At 49.9% G+C, this 22740-nt stretch overlaps 5 protein-coding genes across 5 annotated transcripts; 2 read left to right on the forward strand and 3 right to left on the reverse strand.

Annotated features, from left to right (window-relative positions):
* Positions 1 to 62: 62 nt before the first annotated feature.
* On the reverse strand, positions 63 to 1458 carry KD926_009013 (MFS transporter; the record flags this gene model as incomplete). The annotated part of the gene is made up of 2 exons (XM_053101607.1): positions 63 to 1118; positions 1174 to 1458. 2 exons carry the CDS (start codon positions 1456 to 1458, stop codon positions 63 to 65), a joined length of 1341 nt encoding a protein of 446 aa, XP_052954777.1.
* Positions 1459 to 2264: 806 nt separating this feature from the next.
* KD926_009014 (ATP-grasp domain-containing protein) lies at positions 2265 to 4120 on the reverse strand (the record flags this gene model as incomplete). The annotated part of the gene is made up of 2 exons (XM_053101608.1): positions 2265 to 3475; positions 3544 to 4120. 2 exons carry the CDS (start codon positions 4118 to 4120, stop codon positions 2265 to 2267), a joined length of 1788 nt encoding a protein of 595 aa, XP_052954778.1.
* Positions 4121 to 4631: 511 nt separating this feature from the next.
* Positions 4632 to 8204, forward strand: KD926_009015 (cystathionine gamma-synthase; the record flags this gene model as incomplete). Its single annotated transcript, XM_053101609.1, has 7 exons — positions 4632 to 4847; positions 4917 to 6261; positions 6811 to 6912; positions 6969 to 7090; positions 7145 to 7278; positions 7337 to 7511; positions 7854 to 8204. 7 exons carry the CDS (start codon positions 4632 to 4634, stop codon positions 8202 to 8204), a joined length of 2445 nt encoding a protein of 814 aa, XP_052954779.1.
* A 559-nt stretch (positions 8205 to 8763) lies between these two features.
* On the reverse strand, positions 8764 to 10357 carry KD926_009016 (uncharacterized protein; the record flags this gene model as incomplete). The annotated part of the gene is made up of 4 exons (XM_053101610.1): positions 8764 to 9234; positions 9314 to 9472; positions 9913 to 10034; positions 10117 to 10357. 4 exons carry the CDS (start codon positions 10355 to 10357, stop codon positions 8764 to 8766), a joined length of 993 nt encoding a protein of 330 aa, XP_052954780.1.
* A 1839-nt stretch (positions 10358 to 12196) lies between these two features.
* KD926_009017 (putative glucoamylase precursor) lies at positions 12197 to 18476 on the forward strand (the record flags this gene model as incomplete). Its single annotated transcript, XM_053101611.1, has 7 exons — positions 12197 to 12559; positions 12671 to 12847; positions 12921 to 13279; positions 14900 to 16032; positions 16891 to 17118; positions 17168 to 17975; positions 18029 to 18476. The coding sequence occupies 7 exons, from the start codon at positions 12197 to 12199 to the stop codon at positions 18474 to 18476; spliced, it is 3516 nt and encodes a 1171-aa protein (XP_052954781.1).
* Between the last annotated feature and the right edge of the window lie 4264 nt (positions 18477 to 22740).

Consider the following 22740-nt stretch of genomic DNA (forward strand, 5'->3'; position numbering starts at 1 on the left):
CACCGAGCATATACCTACATTCAGTTGAATCGATAGGATATCTGCTTAGGGCAATGACCAAGTCAACCGACAATAACATATGCGTGCAGTGTCGTGTCGAATATTTGCATACCGAGGGACAATAAGGCTGCGCCGACGTCGACGACAACCCAAAAAATGTGATATTGCGCGGCCCAGCCATAGAGAAGAAAGCCGATCGGTGTGAACAGAGCTCCGGGGAGTAGAAGTGGTATGCGAAGCTCAGGTACTTGGGTTTCGCCAGTATTGCTGGTCAGTCGGTGATAGGTATAATCCATAAGCGGACCGCAGAGCTGAGAACCGGAGATAGTGCCAATGCAGATAGCTATATAATGGAGTCCGGATATTTCGACCGATTCACTGTACGCTGCAACGTGGAGAGCGGAAAAAGAACTCAGGGCGAAATATAGTAGGCCGTAATCAATGCCCTCGAGAATAGCCTGCATTTGAATAATTGGATGGAATGCCAGCAAACGCAAGGGGCGAGATAAGCTACGACCCAGCTTGCCAAGGGGTGAAAGGCCTACTTCGCGCATCTCGATCGCCGCGTGGTAGCGCGAATCGCCTGTATCCCTGCGCAATTTCTCGGCTCGGCGACGGAGGAGAAGTGGTGCATAACTCTCGTGGAATAAAAGCGAAAAGGATAGTTCGAGGGTAAGTTGGAGAATAGCTGTCGACCAGAACATCCATCTCCAAGTAGAATATTTAATAATAAAACCACTGACGATCGGTCCGACAGCCGACCCTGTCAAGGGAATAAGTAAATATAGACTGAGCGACTGTCCTCTCTGCTCCGCTGACCACACATCTCCCAGCACGCCGTATCCCAGACTGTACACCGCACTAGCACCAAATCCAGCGAGAAGACGAGCGGATATGAGTAGACCCTTAGAGTGGGTAAAACCGCAGACAAAATTCCAGACCAGGAACCAAATATTTGTGATGTGGAAAATCGTCTTTCTTCCATAAATTTCGGATAAGGGGCCGATAATGAGTGGTCCAAACGCTGTCGCTAAAAGGTAGACAGATAATGCCATGTTGGACTCGGTAATGGACATATGCAACTCTTCTGCCATAGTATTAATTGCCGGCGCCATCATCTGCAGATTGCTCATCAGTATACCACGTCTCGTACAACCTTGGAATGGATCATACCGTTGACACCATGATGCGGACAAATCCCGTGCCAGAGACGGCCGCGGTGACTCCCCATTTTCGCTTTTTGGTCCAATTAAAGGGGTTCTGGGCATCATTCTGGCCGAAGGTAACAAGAAATGCGTCGTCCCAAGAAGCTTCTCCACTACCAGAGACATCCTTGTTGTGAGAGCGACCTTTCTCCAGATCGCCTTTTGCCACATCTGTGCCATCTCCGACATTCTCCATGTCGGCTTCCTCGATTCTTTGACCTTCTTGGTCTGTCTGTTTTCTCTCCGTGTCCATTCTCCGTGTTGTTGAAAAATCCAGACGCGCGGGGAGAAAAAGGAAAAAGTGATGAATCGGGAGGAAAGATAGAGGCACAGTAAAAATCTCACCAAGTCACACCCACGTCGATCAAAGGTTACACAAGAGCAAACAATGTCTCGGGGATCAGCGTCTTATGCAGCTCCGAGCACGGATGAGGCGGGCTCCGGAGACTCAGTTCTTTGTTTTGGTGGGCTGACATTTTTGTCCGGATTAGCCGGCATTTGCGACCGATTTACTTGGTGCAACACGAGTGTGTAAACAAAGAAAGAGCCTGGGGTGACTATTGGTTACGGAGGGCTTATCAGTGAACCCCTGGATTGATTGATAACGACAGCTGATTGATATGATTGATACGGGTCTTGACCGCCCCACTGATCCCCGCTAATGGCTTATGTCCGCGGAAGCACCAGGCCAAGAGAGGACGCATGGTAACATATCCGCTAATACCAGAGCATTTTCAACTATCGTTTGAGGGTAGCGACGTCGGTAGCGGCAAGATTGATCGATTGTTGTGGAAACATGAAGAAGGAGCGCCGGTCGAAGAGCAGTATCTCCTAAAGGATATATAAGCGTTCTATATTCGCAATAGTTGTGGTGCTGTGCTGCTGTAATTCAAAACTCTTTCCTGTTTTAGCTTTTATTCGAAGTCCAAAATTGTTTATATCAATTCATTATAGCATCGAAACGATCTTCCCATGCCAAGAATACAATATGTGTGACATATCTTGCATTCCAGCGTATAAATAGGATACAGGAGGTAAGTCACTTGGTGGGAGTCATGATCACTCAATCACTGGTGTCCACTCAACTCTGGCTTTCTCTACCAATTTCATTAGGTCAGCCCTTCCAGTCTTCGATTCCACCACCAATACTGATGTAAAGCAGTTCTCAGTGTCGTCCGGTGGCGTGACCTCCTCCCCTGCAGTGAAGTAGTTCAGACAAAGGGGCACGGCCGCAGCCAACTCAGGCTGCTCCCGTTGGAGTCTCGGCCTGGGATCATGAGATCTAAGTATTCCCCAATTATTCGGCATGATGAGCAGCACGGCACTGTTATGCTGGGCCCCACTGGCGAAGGGTCTAGAAAGAGCACGAAAGCGGGCCTCGTCCCCGATGCAATGAAGTATGTGCAAAGCCCAAAAGTCTACGCCGTAGGTCCAGCCGGAAGCATATAAACCGACGTAGCCTGGCGCTCGTGCGTTTATTTCTAAAAGAAAAACGCTGGCACGTCGGCCAATTGTAGCCGGGTTTGGCTCCAAGTCGATGATAGCGCTCTGACTGTTCTGCACGTAGTGCATAGAGGAGTCTCGTACGCGTGCCTCACAGTGGAACACCCCGCTGCGGAAGCCCATGCGTAAGATGCATTCGCGGATGTATTGGCAGATCATGGTTTGTTCGGACTTAGGCAGTTTGGACGGGTACATAAATAAGCCCTCTTGGAAGTCTTTCTTACCACTGCCCGTTACCACGTCCAGGTTTCCGGCAGTCGGTGCATTGTCACAGACCTCAGCGAAGGTCACCTCCCCATCCCACAGAGCGATGTTCAGGTCGATTCCGGGCCCGTCGCAGTACGGCTCAATCATGACTTCCGAGTTGACAAAGCCGACGATAGAGCCTGCTGCCCACTCGACAGCCTCGAGCAGTTCTGTCTCGTTCACAGCCTTAGCGACACCATAGCTGCCCCAGCCGTTCGTGGGTTTCACAACAACAGGGTAGAAGACCCGCAAACACTTCATCGGATCCTTAAGCCGCTCCTCTAGCTCCTGTCTGTTCTTTACACATATTATTTTATCTTGCATCTGGTCGCTTTCAGGTTCACTAATCCGTGTCAGGTACTTGTCCGTGGCAATCGCCAAAGCCGACGGCAATGAAGTAGGGAGGCTCAGAAGCTCGGCTACTTGCGCTACCTTTTCTAATATGGTGTCGAATCTCGATGTGAGACCATCCAGATGTAAATCTCGGGCTGCAATGTATAGGCGCTGGACAAACCCATCATCTGGATTCAGATCAATGGCGTGGAAAGACACCCGCAGGTGGGCCAGGGACCGTTGGAGTCTTCCATACATGTTCCTGGCTCGTCAAAGACAACGAGATCAATATTCAGGTGTTGTAGCAGTTCCAGTGACATGCGGTAATCTAGGCACTGGACAAGCCCGACCCGCTTTCGTCGGACAGGCTCGGACATGAGAAAATGTATACCAAGGCGGTTCTGAAGCTCGTGCTCTAGGCTGTTGAGGATGTGCCAGGGCGAACTGGAGTCGGGGGCAGTGCTTCTAACAGCTCCAATAGTCGCGGTGAGCAGACCGTATAGCTCTGAAATCACAGTCCCCTTTCCTGTCGTAGGTGCTGCAAAAGCTTCGAGATATTCACCGGGTTGGAGAAAGCCAGTCACGGACTCGACATGGCCACAGCCGTAGAATCGCGTTTGGATAATATCGGACTGTGCCACATAACCATTTGCCTTGGGCAAGATCAGCTTTATTGCTATTGGTTCCGACGTACTGTCGTGGTCTCGCAATGCTTGGTCTATGAATGTGCGAATATCCGACCGGGTATCTCCCAACTGCAGCCCTTGGCGACGAGCTTTCGGCCATGTGAACGTGGGTACAACTTGGTGTGGGGTTGCAAAAAAAGACCGCATGATTGCTAAATCGACAGAGTAAATTTGGCTTGATTTCGGAGCAGCGTTGATTTGCCATGTGAACGAATATTGGCAAGATTCCGTCCAGTCCTCGGATGCATATAATGCATCGATGAAGTTACGCCCATTATTTGTGCGCAGGGGACCAGATCTACCGTTCAAGGAGATGAAGTCTCCGTCGACGGCTCCTTCTACTGTTGAGTCTTGTGCTCTAGGATAGGAGACGTGCTATGGAATATCTTGAATCAAACCCCGGCAGCAGAGAGGAGTCCCCCCAGTTCGGATATGACCCTGGGGTGTTATCATTCAATCAAGGCCGTCGGAGCTATTCATCTTAACTAATTGACTCTAGCGGATCTCAGCCGAAACTGTTAGGGGTGGTCGTAAGCTGCTGTAGGAGTAGTCTATGCCGTAGTGGTAGTTTAGCCCGAGAGCTATTTATCTTAGCCAGGCTCGTAAATCAAATGCAAAAGTCGGTATTCAGTCGCATATCACAAGCGAGACATTCAACATGCCTTTTTTACCGCCAGTTCCAGGCAAGTCAACTCCTACGGCTCTCCCTCATCCTCCATCTCTTGGTTTCCCAGTACCCAGTCATCGCCATGCAGTCTCAGTGCAGCTGCCGACATGGCAGGATATGCGTGGGATGGTTGCCCAAGACCCACGGGTCACAGGTGTACAGCAGATCGGATATCCTAGGTCTTTCCTTCACACAGATGTCGTCAAAGTATGTATTTTTATATGCACTGCGGGCCAGTAAAACTGTTAACATCGAGGTTCCCAACGTACTGGGTAGGTCAATACCGCTTGTTTGGCTCTTTTTGGGCAGCAAGATGAAAAGTGCTTGATATTTCCAAGTTTAAATCATGCCTTAGCCTGTCATCGTACGATTATTGACCTGGAACCGGAAGCAGCTGGCAGTGTCCGAGTTACGACGGCGGCCTTTGTACTAGATGAGCCAACTGATGCTGGCCAACCACGATCGTTCTTTATCACATTCTTTCCCGCACAGTTTATCGCCAGTGCCATGATCTTCTGGCGGCTCACTGGAACGGGCATCTTATCACGACTGGCTCAAAGCATGCACCAGCACCTGGACAGCATATATGCACAATCGACAGACTCTATAATTGAAGACCATTCAGACAGTGTCAATGAGATAGTAGACACAAAAGCAGATGCCTTGGTGCGCTTACGTATTGCCAACTTGCTGAAACGGGCGTCGATCAACCCTCTCCAGAGTGAACAATTTACATCTTCAGATATCTTTCTCTACCCCACCGGCATGGCCGCAATATATAGCACTAACGAGCTGCTTCTGCGCTGGCGGCTAGCATCGACAGTTGTGTTCGGCTTCCCATATGAGCTCACGCTGGAGCTAGTTGAGAAGTACGGGCTGGGATGCAAGTTCTACGGGCTTGGTAGCGAGGATGAATTAGAGAGCTTCGAAGCTTATCTCTCCGAGGAATACCAGCATGGGCGTACAATACAGTCCGTATGGTGTGAATGCGCATCGAATCCGCTGCTGAGGACTGTCGACCTCCAACGGATTCGACAATTGGCAGATATTTACGGCTTCGTTGTAGTGATCGACGAGACTATTAGCAGTTTTGCCAATGTCGATGTCGCAGGCATTGCGGATGTCATCGTCACATCTTTAACCAAGAGTTTCAGCGGCAAAGCCATCATCCCCCTTCCTCGCGGCGCTGAAGAGTGGCCTCGCCTCGACAGTATGTATGTGAACGAGCTTTTCGCTGCCGACGCCCGCGTTCTCGAACAAAACAGCCGGGAATTCCTCGCTCGCGCCGCCATCATGAACAGGAACGCCCAGCACCTAGTCTCAGTCCTACTCCCTTTTGCCAAATCACCGTCTAGTTCGCTCACGCATATTTATTATTCATCTACCTGTTGGTCACGTCGCAACTACGAAGCTCGCATGCGAGCCGACACAGTCGATTTTACCCCTGGCTACGGCTGCCTTTTCACTCTTGAATTCGAGAGCGTGGTTACAGCTGCTACCTTCTTCGACGCGATGAATGTTCACAAGGGCCCATCATCGGGCGCCTCGGTAACCCTGGCACAGCCGTATGTGCAGACAGTTTTCTCCCGTGAAAAGGAGTGGGCTACGTCTTACGGGCTTAGTGAGTCGATCATACGGATCTCTGTAGCTTGGAGGATGACCAGGCGCTGGGGTATGAATTCATTCGGGTACTACGACTTGCAGATAGGTTTAAGCGTGGGAGGGAGCTAAGGGGCCTCATGGAGAGCTTCTTATAAGTGCTTAAATTGAAATAGCTCTACGGGAAATGAGGTTAGCGCTGCCTGTTCATTTGGAATAGGGAAGCTTTTGACACGTTCAATTTCCCCAGAGTTTAAACTGTTTTCTGATCCCATCCTGCTGCCACACGGCCCCATTCGCCAAGAGAAGTCGCTGATATCTGTACACTTGTACCATAAGGGAGGGAATGTATTGCAATCGCAGCTCGGTCCGGAGTTTATGCCAGATGCTCGAGAAAGTCTGACTACCCCAGTCGGAGATGCTAAATATCTCCGAGTCGGCTGGATGCTGGGTTCATGCTCGAGCTGTTAGACGATAGAGTGACGGGTCCTGATACATTCTATATTTCCCCATTCTAGGGTGATATAGTCACGAATTCTGTGACAACTTATAACCCTCACTCGAATTTGAGGTACTACTATGTTTGAGGCACAGCATACCCTGACAGCTTCCGTGGGCTCTCGATCGCAACTCGTCGTACATCCCCTGGCAAACATTCCCCAGGGGAAGCTCGGTGAGTCTTCACCCATCGACTCCGACCCGAGCGTAACTTCTTACCGTTCATCACAGAGAGTCTCAATGCATTACAGAGACAATTCGACAATGATACCCGGTTCCACAAGTCGGACCTGATGCGTGGCGTGTATCAGACGAAGGATGGCTATCCGTATGTCTTTCCCTCGGTGAAAATGGTAAGCAGTCCCTACAAGGCTCAAAGACTTTCACTCCAGGTTAACAGTAAATAGGCACGGCAAATGCTGTTCGATGATCCAGAATGGGAGCATGAATATCCTCCCTCTCATCTGGGTGAGGTCGAGTTTCGGGATTGGAGCGCTCGTCTGCTATTCGGGGATGAAAGCCAAACTGTGCGGGAGAAAAGGTAAACCAGCCCACGCTCCAACTCGCCGACATGTTCCGGGCTGATTGAATGTGACCAGACTAGCATCAATGCAGGCTCTGGGAGGTAGCGGGGCCTGCCACATGGGTGCCAGGTTTCTGCGGAGGCATTACGAGCCGTACGAATCAGATCCGGAGAGAAACGCCTATATTCCCGCGGAATCTTGGGGTGAGCCATGCCGAGGGTTGCGTGATTTGCAGACGTGTGCTGTAGTTGTGGTCTGGCCGTGCGTTGCCTGGCTATAGTGAATCATCCCAATATCTTCCACGATGCAGGATTCAAGACAATCGACCTGCCGTACTACAGCTCATCTACTCACATGTTTGACTTCGATGCCTGCAATGAGACCCTCACAAGAGCCCCCTCCTAGTCAATAGTCGTGCTTCAAGTGTGCGGAAACAACCCGACCGGTTGTGATCCATCTACGGAACAGTGGCAGCGCCTTGCGCACACATTCAAAGCCAAGCAGCACTTCGCCTTTCTCGACCTCTCCTATCCCGGCTTCGTGTCTGGTAGCGTCGCCAAAGATTGCATGCCCATTCGCATAATGGATAAAGTCGGAATTCCTCTTGTTGGTCGCGGCAACGTACGGCAAGGCGCTGGGCCTATATGGAGAACGCGTCGGATACCTCTGCGTCTCCCTGCCTACCGCGGAAGCCGCCGCACGGTCCGAGCAACAAATGAAGCTTCTCGCCAGAGCAGAAACAGGAGCACAACCACGATTTGGTGCCAGGCTGGTTAGCAATATCCTTGGAAACCCACGCCTTAAGATACAGTGGGAAGAGGACATCAAGCGCCTGGCAGAGGACCTTGCGGACAGAAGGAAGAAGCTGAAGGTAGAGCTACTCAGGGGCAATTCCCATGATGAATGGGATTTTGTGACGAGGCAAGCTGGGATGTTCTTGTAAATCTGATCCCGAATACATAGATGCGCTACATGTTCACTAATCAGTGTTTTTGCCAGGTACACCTCTTTCACTCAGGAACAGTTCACACAGCTAAGGGAAGAATATGCTGTATATCTGCAAGATACAGGGCGGTTATCCATAGCGTATATCTGTCAGACATCCCCCGGTTATGCGTCGAAACTGACGTTTGTTTATTTTAGAGGACTGAATGATCATAATATTGTTCATGTCGCAGAAAGCATGAGAAAAGCCTCCCGACAGCAGGATGGCTAAATGCTTGCCGCGCTGTCAATTATATTCTTCCGACGTTCATCTCTTTCGGTTCTTTCTGTCTCTTGATATATCTCACTAGGACTGGTGAACCTCTCATCTGTGTATTAGGAGGACTATTTGCAAAGTTTACCTAAGGCCATGAGATTGATTGCCTGTTAGAATAATCTAAGGAAGCTTATATCTACCATTCCGAATAACCTGCTAGGATAATTGCAATACCCCGTTGTGCAGAGCCAATAGTTAGACATTAAGGCAGCAGCAAAACATGACATTGAGCCCATAGTTTTCATTTCACTTTCGTAGGCAAAGCGTTCGGCGGCTCTACCTCTACAAGCTCAAAATCAGGAATTGTCCGAGCTACAGGTCCCCAGTTTCGTACCCGCTCAAAATGTGACATAGCACCAGGGTGCGCCTCTCTCCACTTCCGGCCCAGTACCCACTGCAGGCCCCGGCTCAAAGCGATAGCAACAAAGATATCGGCAAGCGTCGGACTGTCACCCACAAGCCATGTTACTTGACTGAGTACTGCATCAAGCTTGTCTAGCAGCTCTAGACTTGATCGCTTTCCTTGTTCAACTGCCTCGTAATTGTACGGGGCAGGATCTGCGAAGCCTGGTATTAGAGGGAGGAACCAGCGTGCGAGGGTCTGTAAAAGCTCCTGATTCGCGAAGCTGGCGTACTGAAGCACAGCGGACTCTTGGACCAGAGTGCCAGCTGAACCAAGGAGATGATTCTTTGCGTTGAGTTTAGATAAGTACTGAATAATAATGCGTTAGCCCAGACAAGTGTCAACCAAAGAAGACACCAATAGACAACTACCAAGGTCTTCCGCTTACATAGCATATAGCAATTGTCTCCGTAATCTTAACGCCAGGACCCTCTAAGGCCGGAATCTTGCCTTGGGATAAGGGGAATCGTTCTATGTAGGTGGCCTTGTTGATGCTGTTACGTGGAACCACTAGAGAGTGGTTCAGTGTGATATCTTCGGCGGCAGCCTGTCGGGATGTCAATGACGACGCTCAGGGAAATATTCCACAACAAGAAGAAAGCAAATAATGAAAGAAAGGTTTGTCGTACCACAATCTGGATGATCCGCGTTCGAGGATTATCCTGTGAACCTCGATGAGTTCCATATGAAACCTTTATATTGCTGCACGCAAACACTCACGGGGTAGCCGAATATGGTGAGGCTGGCAGCCATAATGTGTATGTGCTTACTGTGTGATGAATATGTAAGTGTTACAACATAATGAACTTAAGGGATTGCATTACATGAAATGGGCTTTTTATTTAATCATCGCCTGTCTGATAACAATCCGCTGACAAACCACGGAGCGATCCCATGCCTCTTACCATGTCTGCTTTCGACCGAGAAGTCTTGGTCCTGATTTTAGTACTCTTTTCCGAGCCAAATAGTCTACCGCCCAGTACACACCGTAGTGACAGAGTGAATTCGCGGGCAAGGCTTTAGTGCTGTGGGAAATGGCTGATCTTCCAGAGTTGTGAAAAATGCAGCGTGCAGAAGAGCTACTACAGTTCCCGCATCCTGCTCTTTCACTACACACGAAATGCTATTCATACTCGCTAATATGGGTATCTCTATCAGCTTCCGGCTAGAAAAGATAGCAGCATCACTTACCGTGCGCAATCATCTCAACCCTGATGTTATTTGTGCTCAACGTGGCGATCATCTGTCCAGTCACGCCTAATGCCCGTATCATATGCTTGCCAACTAGCGTGATCGTTGCCATATTATGCAGGATTCTGATATTCTCATGGTCCTTCAAGTGAGATATCGCGATTCTTAGATCTTGCCAGACCTGGTCCTCATCGTTGGTGGCATCTCCGCGAATACGAAGGGCGTTTGACTTGATTGCCATGGCAATATGAACCTCGCTGGTGCAGGCGAGCTCAATAGACATATTCCATTTGTCTAAAACGCGGAACACTTGAGTTAATACGCTGTGTACTCTATATCCTTCCGTAGATTGAAATTTGATGAGCGATAAATTTTCTTTTGACGTTATGGCAGTGGGAGCCTCAGAAACGGTATTGTGCGACATGTCCACAGCCACAGGAGCTCTCCAGCAGTTGAGTACTTCAAGCCATATGCAACAAGCATTCCCGCTGTCTGTAGGTCATGCTTTGATGTGCATTCAGGCTCTGGCAATCGTGGGCGGGCGGCTTGTTAGCTGCTACTCCATCTCCGAGCCGCAAAGCGTCAACTCCGAATTTTTCGCCGCATTATCGGACGAGATTACAACAAACCATCTTATTCTCTGATTTGCTATCGACCCCATGTGATAGCAGAGGTGGCGATAACTCTCGGCCGAGGTAGTCGAGATTGAAACGCTCATGTCCGATGGTACAGTGCGTTCGGATGAGGGTGGGTACAGTAGTCTCGGCCTTCGGCAGGGATCAGAATATAGTATGGAAAAGCTGTTTTAACTAGTTATAACTACTATGCTTACATCAGCTCTAGGGAATAGTTAACGTAATTCCTGACCGAGCGGGCCACCAAGAACGTAGCAGCGCAATCAACCCCAGATGCATGGTCTGGATGGCTTTACAATTCAGGAAGCCCGTGAGGCCTTCGCCAACGCGCAGGCTGCGGAGGAAGCAGCTGGTGATACAGGACCTCTAGATAGTCAGCTATGTCGGCGGGCGCCGCCGCGGTGTAGTCGGTGTCATATTGTTGGACATATACGTACAAGATGCCCGAAACAAACTATCTAACTCCAGGCTTCTAAACATTTTAATTTTGATATGAAAAGCTCCATTTTTGGTGTAAGAATCATATAGGTATATACGCTGGCCCGCCAAGCCGGCCAACGTGGCCGACTCGCTTACCGATTACGTTATAGCAACACTTCCGTTCCCTGTCTGTGTTTTTTGTCTGTCAGATGAGCCGTTGTGGTTGGGAATTGATTGATATCGAGCTATCATGTCAGCTCTATGATTAAATCAAAGGAAATGTTTTTTTTAAAAAAAAAAAAAAAAAAAGAATTAAAAATAAAGAAAAAAAGAAGATTTATCCAGATTTGTCCATTGGCTTTCCCGTTGTTTCGGGGGGACCGATAGAAATCGGGCAAAAAGAAATGCTCACACTCGGATTCGAACCGAGGATCTCATGATTACTAGTCATGCGCTTTACCAACTAAGCCATGCGAGCTGATTGGCTGTTATAGCTAATAAATTAATCTATAGAGTCAAATGAAGTTTAAGAACATACTGCGCACATTGTTCCAGTCCACACGCTCTATCGACCAGTACAAATCCTATAAAATTCTAGTACTCCAGGAGTCCCATTCAATACTGCGAGTTCATCCTCTCCTCCTTCCATGGATCCCTCATCGCTAGCGACAAGTTAAACTCCCACCTAAAGAGCAAGACCAAGGCACAGACCAACCACTAAAACTAACCATCCACCAAAGTGACTTTCAACACCCTTTGCTCGAATTCAATTCCTTTGTCGATCAAACAAATCCATTCGCTCAGACCCGACTGAGATTTTGTGGCATGTCTAGACGCCGAGGATGAAAAAAGAGAGGATACATGTACACATGCTTCCCGTGACGTTCCACGGACCCAAATACGAGATGACGACATTATATATACTCGACTCCATCCAGACCTAACATCCAATTTATTCACAACTCAGCTCGCACTTCCCTGCAATTCTCAATAAAACCCCACCTCAAACCCAACTAGCAAAGAAAATGACCATCACAATTCTCCCGGGATCAACTCAAACCGCGCAAGCGACCATCCGCGCCGTCCTCAACATCAGCCCCTCGGCGAAAGTCCAAGCCATCTACCGCAACACCTCGAAAGTCCCGGATGAATTCGCCTCCAATCCTCGCTTCCGCACCGTGAAAGGCGATATCGATGATCCTTCGACGCTCGATCTCTCTGGAACCGATGCTCTCTTCGTGATAACCCCTCCGCGGTTCGATGGCGCAGATACGTTCGAGTGCGCGAGAACGACGGCCGAAAATGTCAAGACGGCGGTTCGGAAGGCAGGTTGTGTCAAACGGGTGGTTTATTTGTCGAGTATTGGGGCGCAGTGTGAGAGTGGTACGGTATGCATTACCGCTCTTTTTTCTTTTTGCTGGATTTTTTCATTCCTTATTCATGCATGGATGGGTTGATCGTTCACATGAGTCGTTTGAGCTGATTCATACCCCGACTAGGGAGAAATCCTGGCAAACCATATCTCCGAAACCGTCCTGAAAGACGCAGCACCGGAAGTTGTCTTCATTCGATGCGGCTATTTCATGGAAAATTGGGCGACGGCCATACCGACGGTGAAATCGGATCCGCCCTTTTTCCATACCACCATCACGCCGTTGGAGTATGAGCTTCCGATGGTCAGTTTCCCCATCCTCCATCCCACATCCCCTCATATAGATCCGAAGAATTCCAAGTTGACAAAATCCACAGATCGCCGTGAAAGACATCGGCCAATCAGCCGCCACCCAGCTCCTAGGCACAAGCGCTCCTCTCCCCGAGAGTCCGTACATCTACCAACTGCACGGACCTCAGGCCTATAATTCCCGGGACGTGCAGAAGACGTTTCAAGATATGGTAGGAAGAGAGGTTGAAGTGAGGCCAGTTGAGAAGGCGGATCTGGGACCGTTCTTTACGCAGTTCCTCCCAGGTCCGCTTGTGCAGCCGTTTGTTGAAATGACGCTCTCGTTTCTGGAGGGTGGGATTGCGTTGCAGAATGATTTGGGGGAGGTGCCGAATGTGCAACGAGGGAAGACGGAGTTGGGGGAGGTGATTGGGCGATTGTATCGGGGGTGAGTTTGAGGGTGTTGATTATTCGTGATACTGCTTTGCTGGAACATGAAAGTGCATGATGGATGGATGTAATTATGTGATAAAATTGTCACCTGGAATTTAAAATATCTTCTACAATCCTGGACTTTCCGTAGACTCGAAGCTTAATGGTTCAAATTCCCCTTTTCGTCCAAACACGATTACCTACCACTCCGCAGACCGTAAGAGGGAAAGTACCCAAGAAGGAAAAGGTGTAGCTGTTTGAAGAACGCAGAACTATAATATCTTCATGTTGGGAATCGGACTGTCTTGATGTCAAGATCCAACGTAAAGTTAGTTCCACTCATTGTATAAATCACACACAGAACAACTTCCATGTACGTGAGCATATTATCATAGCCAAGGAATTGAAAATTGAAAGATTCAACTGAGGTCTAGTTTAAAGCTCTTCTTAAACTCGCCAAGCTAATAATTCAATAAGACATGTGAACCAAGCAATCTCTCCAACCCACCAAAGAGTCTTCAATAAAGAGAACTCAAGAGCCCATCTCCTATTCTACTAATCAAGCAAAGACCAGACTCATTAATTCTATACCCAGTCAGATTAAAAACACCAAAGAAAAAAAGACACCACAAATACTCACTCCGTCAATACAGTAGCCATCTCCCGATCTATCAAGATGGCATCTGGCCTTACATGTCCTCTGGTATCTGATACCAGCACCGGCCGGCTGTCTGCAGTAGAACAAGGACTCCTCGATATGATACCTATCGGAAGTTTGATTGGCATCGTTTAATGCTTTTCTGATATCATGTATATAGTGCTCTCCTACATGGCAGGTAGTAGTCAGCGAACCCGAACCTAGGAAAACTCGAGTAACAGTTGGTGAAGACAGATGCTACCCGTTTCGAGGAGATCCCATCCACAATAGTAGGTATGGGGTTGGCAGTAATGATCCTTTGGGTGATGAAGCGGTGCTGAGGATACGGTGGCCAGGATGGCAAATAAATTAGCAAAGATGGTGAGCTTCATGGTCAAAGAGATTGTCTGAATAGATAAAGAGAACGGAAGTTTGTATGGCGAGTTATGCGAGGACTCCGAATTGCGGCACCAACCAGGACTTTATATAGCAGGGATTTGTGTCTCTTGACGTCTTGCTCTTGGAGACTATGTTTCTAAGCCACAGCGGAGAGAGCTTCCGCCATTGCTAAACGAAGAGAAGGTAGATAAATTTCTGGAGTTAAGTTCGTGGATATCGTCATGCGGACGTGGCTTCTGCAACTAAACAGTCATATATAGATGAAGATAATGAGTTACAACACATAATTATATATCTTGAATTATCATACTATAAGCAATTGAGTAGCATGAGGGACGGGGCAAGATTTATGAAGTTCTTCAGAGCTCTTATCTAAATCCACCTCGAAAGATGATGCAATAAAGGAATAAAGGTTTATACTACTGTGAACTGGCAGCTGTTACCACCACAGCACCATCCCTCCTGCCACACACACCTTACCCATTGTGGAATAGCGTCAGGATAATGCTTACCAGAGCTAGCCTATTGTAGTAACTGGTCGCCTTAGTGTCTCACACTCGGCACAAACGTCACAAGGACATGACCGATGCACAATGCCAGGACGTGGCAATACAAAACCTACCTCGACAGCGCAAGCCCAGACCCGTTCCAAGGTAATCCCTCCAACAACAACAACAACCACATCCACCATCCATCAAACGCAACCCCCGAAATGACAACCCCCCCAACCCTAGTATTCATCCCCGGTTCCTGGCACAAGCCAACCTGCTACGACCCCGTCATAAAACTCCTCCAAGACAACCACGATCTGAAATGCACCGCGATCACACTCCCCTCCACGACGGGAAACCCCGCAGCAACATTCAAAGATGACGTCGATGTCGCGCGCGCCGCCATCGCGAATGAAACCAGCCACGGTCGTAATGTGGTCGTCGTGGCGCACTCGTATGGTGGGATGGTGGGGAATAGCGCTATTAGAGGGTTTGCGAAGCAGCAGCAGGAGACTCGAGATGTTGATGCCGATGCCAACACCGTTGGCATTGCCACTGGCAGCCAAACCAAACCACAAGAACAACAGCAATCGGCATCCACAAGAACAAACACAAACACCGACACAGAAATGCCCAACGGCAACGTAATCGGCCTAATCCTCATCGCCTCCGGCTTCACCCTAACCGGGGTAGCATTCATGGACCCGTTGTTCGGCTACCCCCCTCCAGGTTGGCGCGTGAACCAAGAAACTGGCTACGCCGAACTCGTGACGCCACCCCGCGAACTATTCTACCACGACCTCTCTCCCTCCGAGGCCTCGTACTGGACATCGCAGCTGACGACGCAGAGTCTGAAAGCGCTATTCGAGGGCCGGGAGCACGCATACGCGGGGTGGAAGGACGTGCCGACTTGGTATATCGGGACGGCCGAGGATCGCGGGTTGCCGGTGCTGGCGCAGCGGATGCAAATAGGCATGGCGAGGGAGATGGGCGGAAGGGTGGAGCATCGAGAGCTGAGGACGAGTCATTCGCCGTTTCTGAGCCAGCCTGGGGCGACGGTTGGGATTATGGTGGAGGCTGTTGAGGCGTTTGTGAAGGAGACGGGAGGGGAGGAGGGGATTGGGAGGAGGGAAGGTGGACGGGACGATGTAGTGGCTGTTCGTCCGGAGGCGACGCTCTGGAGGCCTCTCTCCTTGTTGAAGTTTGGTTTGCCCCTGGTTTTGGGCCATGTTGTAGGAAGAGGTATTCTCGTGTTTAGCTGGGGGAGGAGGGTATGGAGGTCAAGGTTTGGGTTGCGTAGTGTTTGATGTCAGAGGAGGTGAGGAGATCTATACTAACCAGTCTCCACTCTACAGGCGTTAAGGATTTATGAATGATTGTATGATTATGACGAAGTAAATAAGGAACTGCATTAAAAGAACAATTTTAATCAAAGTAGATACTAGGGAATCCCTAGTTCTCCCCTGAGAAAGATACAGATCCAGCAAGCATTCCCATCGCACGCTTCTCTGCTTGTGGGATAAGCTCTGGTCTACGCAACTCACCGGGTGTATTGTCAGGCACCGTGCCACCAATTGCACGGACTGCAGCCCTCATTGTGCAAAACCCAGTCCTTTCATATCACTGGTTACAAATACCCAGGGACGGAGATTATCCTCACCGAACCCTGAACACTCATTTGGCCCGGGACGTCGATCCTATTTCTGAAGATATGAGACGGCAACCCAATAGTCAAGCGTAAGTTGTGGTCAAGCCTAGACTAAATCGACTAGACTGGGATCCGATGTCCGCTGCGCTGCGCTCAACCAGTGATATCCAAGATCAACGTTGCGCCCCGGGGAGTTATCGGGACGATCGCATCCAACCGAACTTCAATTTTGGCGCGTCTTCACGAAGATCTCTCCGACTCAGTGCATGAGCTTTAGATGAAATAAAATTATTTCCGAGTGATCGGCCCGTTGCCTGTAGAGTATGATGCAATGTAGTTCCGTCGAGGACCGGAGCTGCAGGTATAAAGGGCCACCGGTTTTTGCTCAGTTAAGGGTCATCATCTGTTTTCAGTCAACCACTGACCTTCTAATATCCTTATCATCGGTGAAGCCATGTGGACAAAATCATTACTCTCTCTCAACATCCTCGCTGGTGTCGTGGTGGCCTCACCACGGTTCCCCATCTCTAGGAGACAGGCCGATATCGACGCGTTTATCGAGAAACAAACACCCATCGCCAAGCAAGGAGTTCTCGACAATATCGGCGCCGATGGAGAGCGTGTCGAAGGAGCTGCAGCGGGAATCGTAGTCGCTTCGCCATCGAAGGATGACCCAGACTGTACGTCGAGGCCATAAGCTAAGCCTGATTGCATTGCTAACCGAATCAGACTTCTACACCTGGACAAGGGATGCAGGACTCACCATGCTGGCGGTCATCGAGCAGTTTCTCGCTGGTGATGACTCCCTTGAATCCCTGATCCAGGATTATGTCGACGCCCAAGCCAAGCAGCAAACGGTGTCGAGCCCATCTGGTGATCTCTCCGACGGCTCGGGGTTAGGCGAGCCGAAATTCAATGTCGATATCTCGGCTTTCACCGATTCTTGGGGTCGTCCTCAGCGTGATGGCCCGGCTCTGCGCGTTTCCGCGTTGATTGCATATGGCAACTCGCTGATCGCCAAGGACAAGAAATCGCAGGCGCAAGATAACATCTGGCCAATCGTCCAGAACGATCTGTCGTACGTCGGTCAGTACTGGAATGAAAGCACCTTCGATCTCTGGGAAGAGGTCCAAGGGTCATCTTTCTTCACGACCGCCGCCCAACACAGGGCCTTGGTTGAGGGAAATGCTTTCGCAGAAGCGCTGGGCCAAACCTGCGACTCCTGCTCCGTGGCACCTCAGATCCTCTGCCATCTCCAGGATTTCTGGAGTGGCTCAGCGGTTATTTCCAACATTCCAACTAGTGGGCGCAGCGGTCTAGACGCCAACTCTCTGTTGGGCTCCATTCACACCTTCGACCCAACCGCTGCGTGCGACGATGTCACCTTTCAGCCTTGCTCTCCTCGTGCGTTATCCAACCACAAGGCCGTAGTTGACTCGTTCCGGTCGATCTACAACGTTAACGAGGAGCGGGGTGCGGGCAAAGCAGCCGCGGTGGGTCGCTATGCGGAGGATACCTATCAGGGAGGAAATCCATGGTTAGTGATTGCGCATCCACATTCTGAGCTTCGACCATGCTGATGAAAATAAGGTACCTTACCACCCTGGCAGCCGCAGAAGTGCTGTATGACGCACTCTATCAATGGGACAAGCAGGGCAGCCTGTCCGTCACCGACACGTCTCTATCCTTCTTCAAGGATATCGCCAGCAATGTCACCACTGGGTCATACTCCAAGTCATCGGCCGAGTATACCGCCCTCACCAACGCCGTTAAGACATATGCAGATGGCTTCGTGTCGGTGGTGGAGGAGTATACACCCAGCGATGGCGGGTTGGCCGAGCAATTCACCCGCGACAACGGGGAACCCACATCGGCCACGGACTTGACATGGTCCTTTGCGTCTTTCCTGACAGCTGCCTCGCGACGAGCCGGAGACGTCCCTGCTTCCTGGGGCTCTTCGGCATCGGAACTGCCAAGCCAGTGCAGTGGGGATACGGCGACAGGGAGTTATGTGACTCCAACCCCCGGTTCATGGTAGTGTCCCCGGGAGGGGGTGGCCACGAGCGACAAGGAAGATGTACCGACTATCGGAAAGTTAGTTTATTGCCACAATGTTGGGAATCATAGTAGTAGGAAATGGCGGACGTGTCCATTGCAGTAGTGTCTGGTGCTAATGGCCATGATTGGGTCTCATTGGCAGATCGCGTGTATTGTGGGAGAATTGAGCACATGCCTCTAAAATCGCCGGTGCCATGTCCAAAAGTCCTAGCGTCTATATAGCGTCTGAGATATATTAACGTCTTTCAGCTGACAGGGGACTGCAATGCACAATGAATGCAAGGCTGGTGTTCCACTGCACACCATTTCGGTATGATTGCTGCTGAACGCGTAATCCAACAATTGATAAACGATTAACTCTCGAAAACCAAAAGTGATGGCCAACAGATCGGACCGGGGATCAAGAGAACGAGATGGACGGAGCCTCGCTTGGAACTGCCCATTGTTCGAGACGGTGCCATTATTGACCCACAGGGCTGAGATAAGCCACCACGTGTCACTCGGCCCGGACTAGCTGGAACAGGAAGGTCAGTACATTGGAGGCCTGGGGCACATAAAACAATAGGTACTAGATATAGGTCGGGCTCAGGGCTCCGGGGTACGGAGGAAGTGCAGATGGACGGAGAGCGGATATCGGAGGCCGGAGTTGGGTAGCCAGGAGGTCCCATTTGTGGTACTAGAAGCAGATATGAGGCGGTAATGGCTAAAGTGACCATGATTTTAGGGCAAGGCGGGTTGCATAGGCATGTTTCATATTGTTGGTGCATTTTAATAGGCCCTGGTAAGTGGCCGTCAGGCTACTAGTTATCACTTAAGTTGCTAGTACACCGTCGACTACTCAGTAGGTGGCACACAATTACACAGGTAGTAGGTAATTGACCAACTTTGAAGCTTGTGCCTCTACTTCGTGCCATGTCAGGTTAGGGTTCCATTCGTGCCTACTAGACTACAGCTCTTTGGTACCGGCGTCAGGATCTACGTCTAGTACCAGTCGGTTGACACGACCAATTCAAGATAATATGCAATAAAAAAAGAACAAATTGCGAATGATCACTAGTAGAGCGTTCCTTCTTGTGTTTTGAAAGTGAGATGGAGAGGCTCACCTTTCTCAACGATTGATTAGAGACTGAAGGAACATATGCCACCCCTCTCCCATTGCATCATATGCTAGTCACGAGTATTCATTTCCATTGCTCATGCGGACCAAAGAGAAACCGGGCATAGAGTCAAATGGAGCCATGGATCTAAAATTTCACCAAAATCAAGAGACCAGAGGGCAATATTGGTTCAGAAGTCCCTCTTCAACCCTTATCGACCTGCGTGGCAATGGGTAGATCCGCATCCCACATAATATCCTGGATTCAGGCTCATATTAAGCATGACGTCGGTGTGATCCCACCGTCATGAGATAAAATCACGGCAAATGCGGCTTAGACTTTAGGCCATGCTAAGAGATGTTCATCCCCAACGAAATATCACCATCTGAAGTATCCCTATTGTCCGTCATAATTCGATTAATAATGAAGGCAACTCAGACCCGAGACGGAAATCTTAATCTCTCGATGATACTCCGTAGTCCGTAGTCCGTACAGTTGAGATGAGATGTAGAGCAGTGTAATTTCCGTACTTAGTTCTCGTGACATCGTCATACTGATTTGGGTAAGGTGTGCCACCCTGCGATTGAAAATCTTCCGACTAGGGTAGGTTAACGTGGACAGTCAATTGACCCAAATGGCAGACCGTGAAAGTCCATAGTATTCCGCGGAACTAATGGCGGTGTAGACATAGTTCTACCACCCCATGAGCCGGCAAGATGGTTTTCTTTCTCATTTCTTCCGGTTCTTTTATCCGAAATGACGATGCCAAAATGGAGCTGCAAGTTTCCTCTTTAGGCCGGAGACATGACACATACCTGGTTTTGGCGCTTGGCAAAGGGTTTGTTCCTGCATGTTTGCTTTTTCTCGCTCGTTCAGCTCGCTCCAAGCAGACTTTGATGTGATGCCAGATAATCATAACTTCGGCTCGGAAAGCGAATTTATCTCGCGCTTTCTCCCATAGATACCCTCCATGACGGACATAGATGTCAGCTCCGAGTTGATTCTGTAACATGACATGAGACAGTCTTACGGAGCTAGGAGAATCGGCACAGCCGATCTCCCATTGCTTATCTTTAAAATCGAACTGTGCATTGCCTTTTTTCTGGGACCAGCACTTTCTTCACTGTCAGAGAAAGTACCCCCACGATGATAATTCCTTTTTTGTCACCGTCGGGCTCGACCATCCCCGCTCCCCGACGAAGAAGAAAGGGGGACGCACTGCCACCTGTCCGTCACCCCCGTGGCAGCAAAAAGCCGCCCCTTCTGTAACAGGAAAAAATAGTAACAGGAGAACACGAAACCCTTTTTGTCAGGCAAGCTTAGCATCTGGATAGCTAGCTATTCTTGGTGACATTCTAGGGCCAACTGCCAACAACAGCCGACAGAAGCTCAATTTTGAACTTTGCCCCCTATGCAGGGCCTAGAATATTCGAGACGAAAGGAAAGAGAATTGAATTGTGCAGGATGCATTTCTGCCCCTCGGCCCCAATGCCCTTCGAAACTAATGGTGATCTCGGCTCGCCGCGTCGCTGTGAAGGCCTTGCAGCAGATAGTTCAGTCCGAAACATTGGCAGGTATTTCGGCGTCTCCCGCGTTTTAGCAAGAGAAGGGGACAATTGGCGGTGCGCAGATCCGTAATAATTTGATCAAATAAATGGTACGCGCGAAAAGGATTGAGGAAAAAGCACAGAAAAATAATGGGGCATGGTCAGGGGGGGGAAGAACAACTGACGATCCACTCAGGGAATCAGGGGAGCCAAGCAACACTTTGCTCTGCTTTGGGTTCTCCTTGCACGAGTTCACTGCATGTAGCCCTGAACTACGCCCTAAGGGTCTCGCGTTGATCCGGGGCCGCTCATAGAACAGTCAATAGCTGGGCGGAGGGTCGCATCACTAAACCGGCGCGTATCACACCGTACTGCATACTCCGTGTACACCGTAATGTGTAGCTCCGTAGTACTTGCGAGCCGGGTCCGGTCTTTGTTTCCCCCTCTTCTCTGCTGTTGGACGGATTGACTCACTCGCTGCCTAATTATTCGATACCAATGAATAAAATAATAACTTTAGACGCCGACCACGTGAGCTGCCAAGGTGACGGACCCGATTAAAAATCGTCGGAGCGACACCCTGTGCCTCTTTTTGTCGGGGTTAAAAAAAAAAAAAAAATAAGAAAGGACAAAGGAATTATGCACGGCGCGATCCTCGTGGCCTTTCCAGGGTATTCCACACCGCATGCCATGCCACATGGCGCTTGGAGTAGATGAGGGGGAGCCGGAAGATAGATTGGTAATGACCTTGTCTAGGGACCCATGCGAAATTGAAAGGGTCGCGCATATGCTTCTGCGGGAATGGTCTGGCACCTTACTCCGTCGGCTAGGGAGGGGCGCAGGGGTGTTAGTCTGTTAGACCGACTTAGTTCGGCGCTTGCAGGAGACGGTGCCAACGGTGGCGGAATTGGGTGATTTTTTGGATCTTCTTTTTCCTTCTAGAGAGGACACTGCAAAGGCAAGCGCGTTCGAAGTCAAGTCAGCATTCCCCACCCGCCAGGGTGCGACGGTATGAACGTTGTCCGTACTCCGTTCGGGGAAAGACGGACTAAAAAGATCACTAAGCTACGGAGTAACCAAAGAGGCAGAGCCAGCAGGATCGATAAAAGTGCGCGGCACGTGGAGACCGGCCGATCGTTTGATCCTGGAAGGCTCAGCTTAAACTTTATAGATTAGAGAGAGCACGAAGGGAGAGGTGAGGGGAGAGAAAATACGTTATGGTTTCAACTAGATGGACAGATTCCATGGGAGTGAGGGTCTCCGGTCGAGGCGATCGGAAAGATCTGCGGTTGGGACGGTCCCGCATGTCTTTGGTTTGTCTCTCGCCTCGTTCTCGGACTCCCCGTCTGGCTGTGTCGCTCAAATCTGTCGCGCGTGGCGATGGGGATGCTGGAAGATGGAGCTCTGGAGTTGTCCGTTGTGGGCGTGGCACCTTTAGTTAGGGGAGCATCAGAGGCGCGGGACCCATGGAGTAGACAATCCCAGATCATGGCGGCTTCGGAAGCGTGTCGCCGAGAAACGGCCCCAACATTTAATGAGGATAGACCAGGATATGTGTGGAGAAAGAAAGGGCGCCGTCGGAAGTGGCTGCCATCAGTGA

The sequence above is a fragment of the Aspergillus affinis genome (assembly GCF_023601865.1).
Source record: "Aspergillus affinis strain CMG 70 chromosome Unknown NODE_62_length_193083_cov_87_906428, whole genome shotgun sequence".
NCBI lineage: Eukaryota > Fungi > Ascomycota > Eurotiomycetes > Eurotiales > Aspergillaceae > Aspergillus > Aspergillus affinis.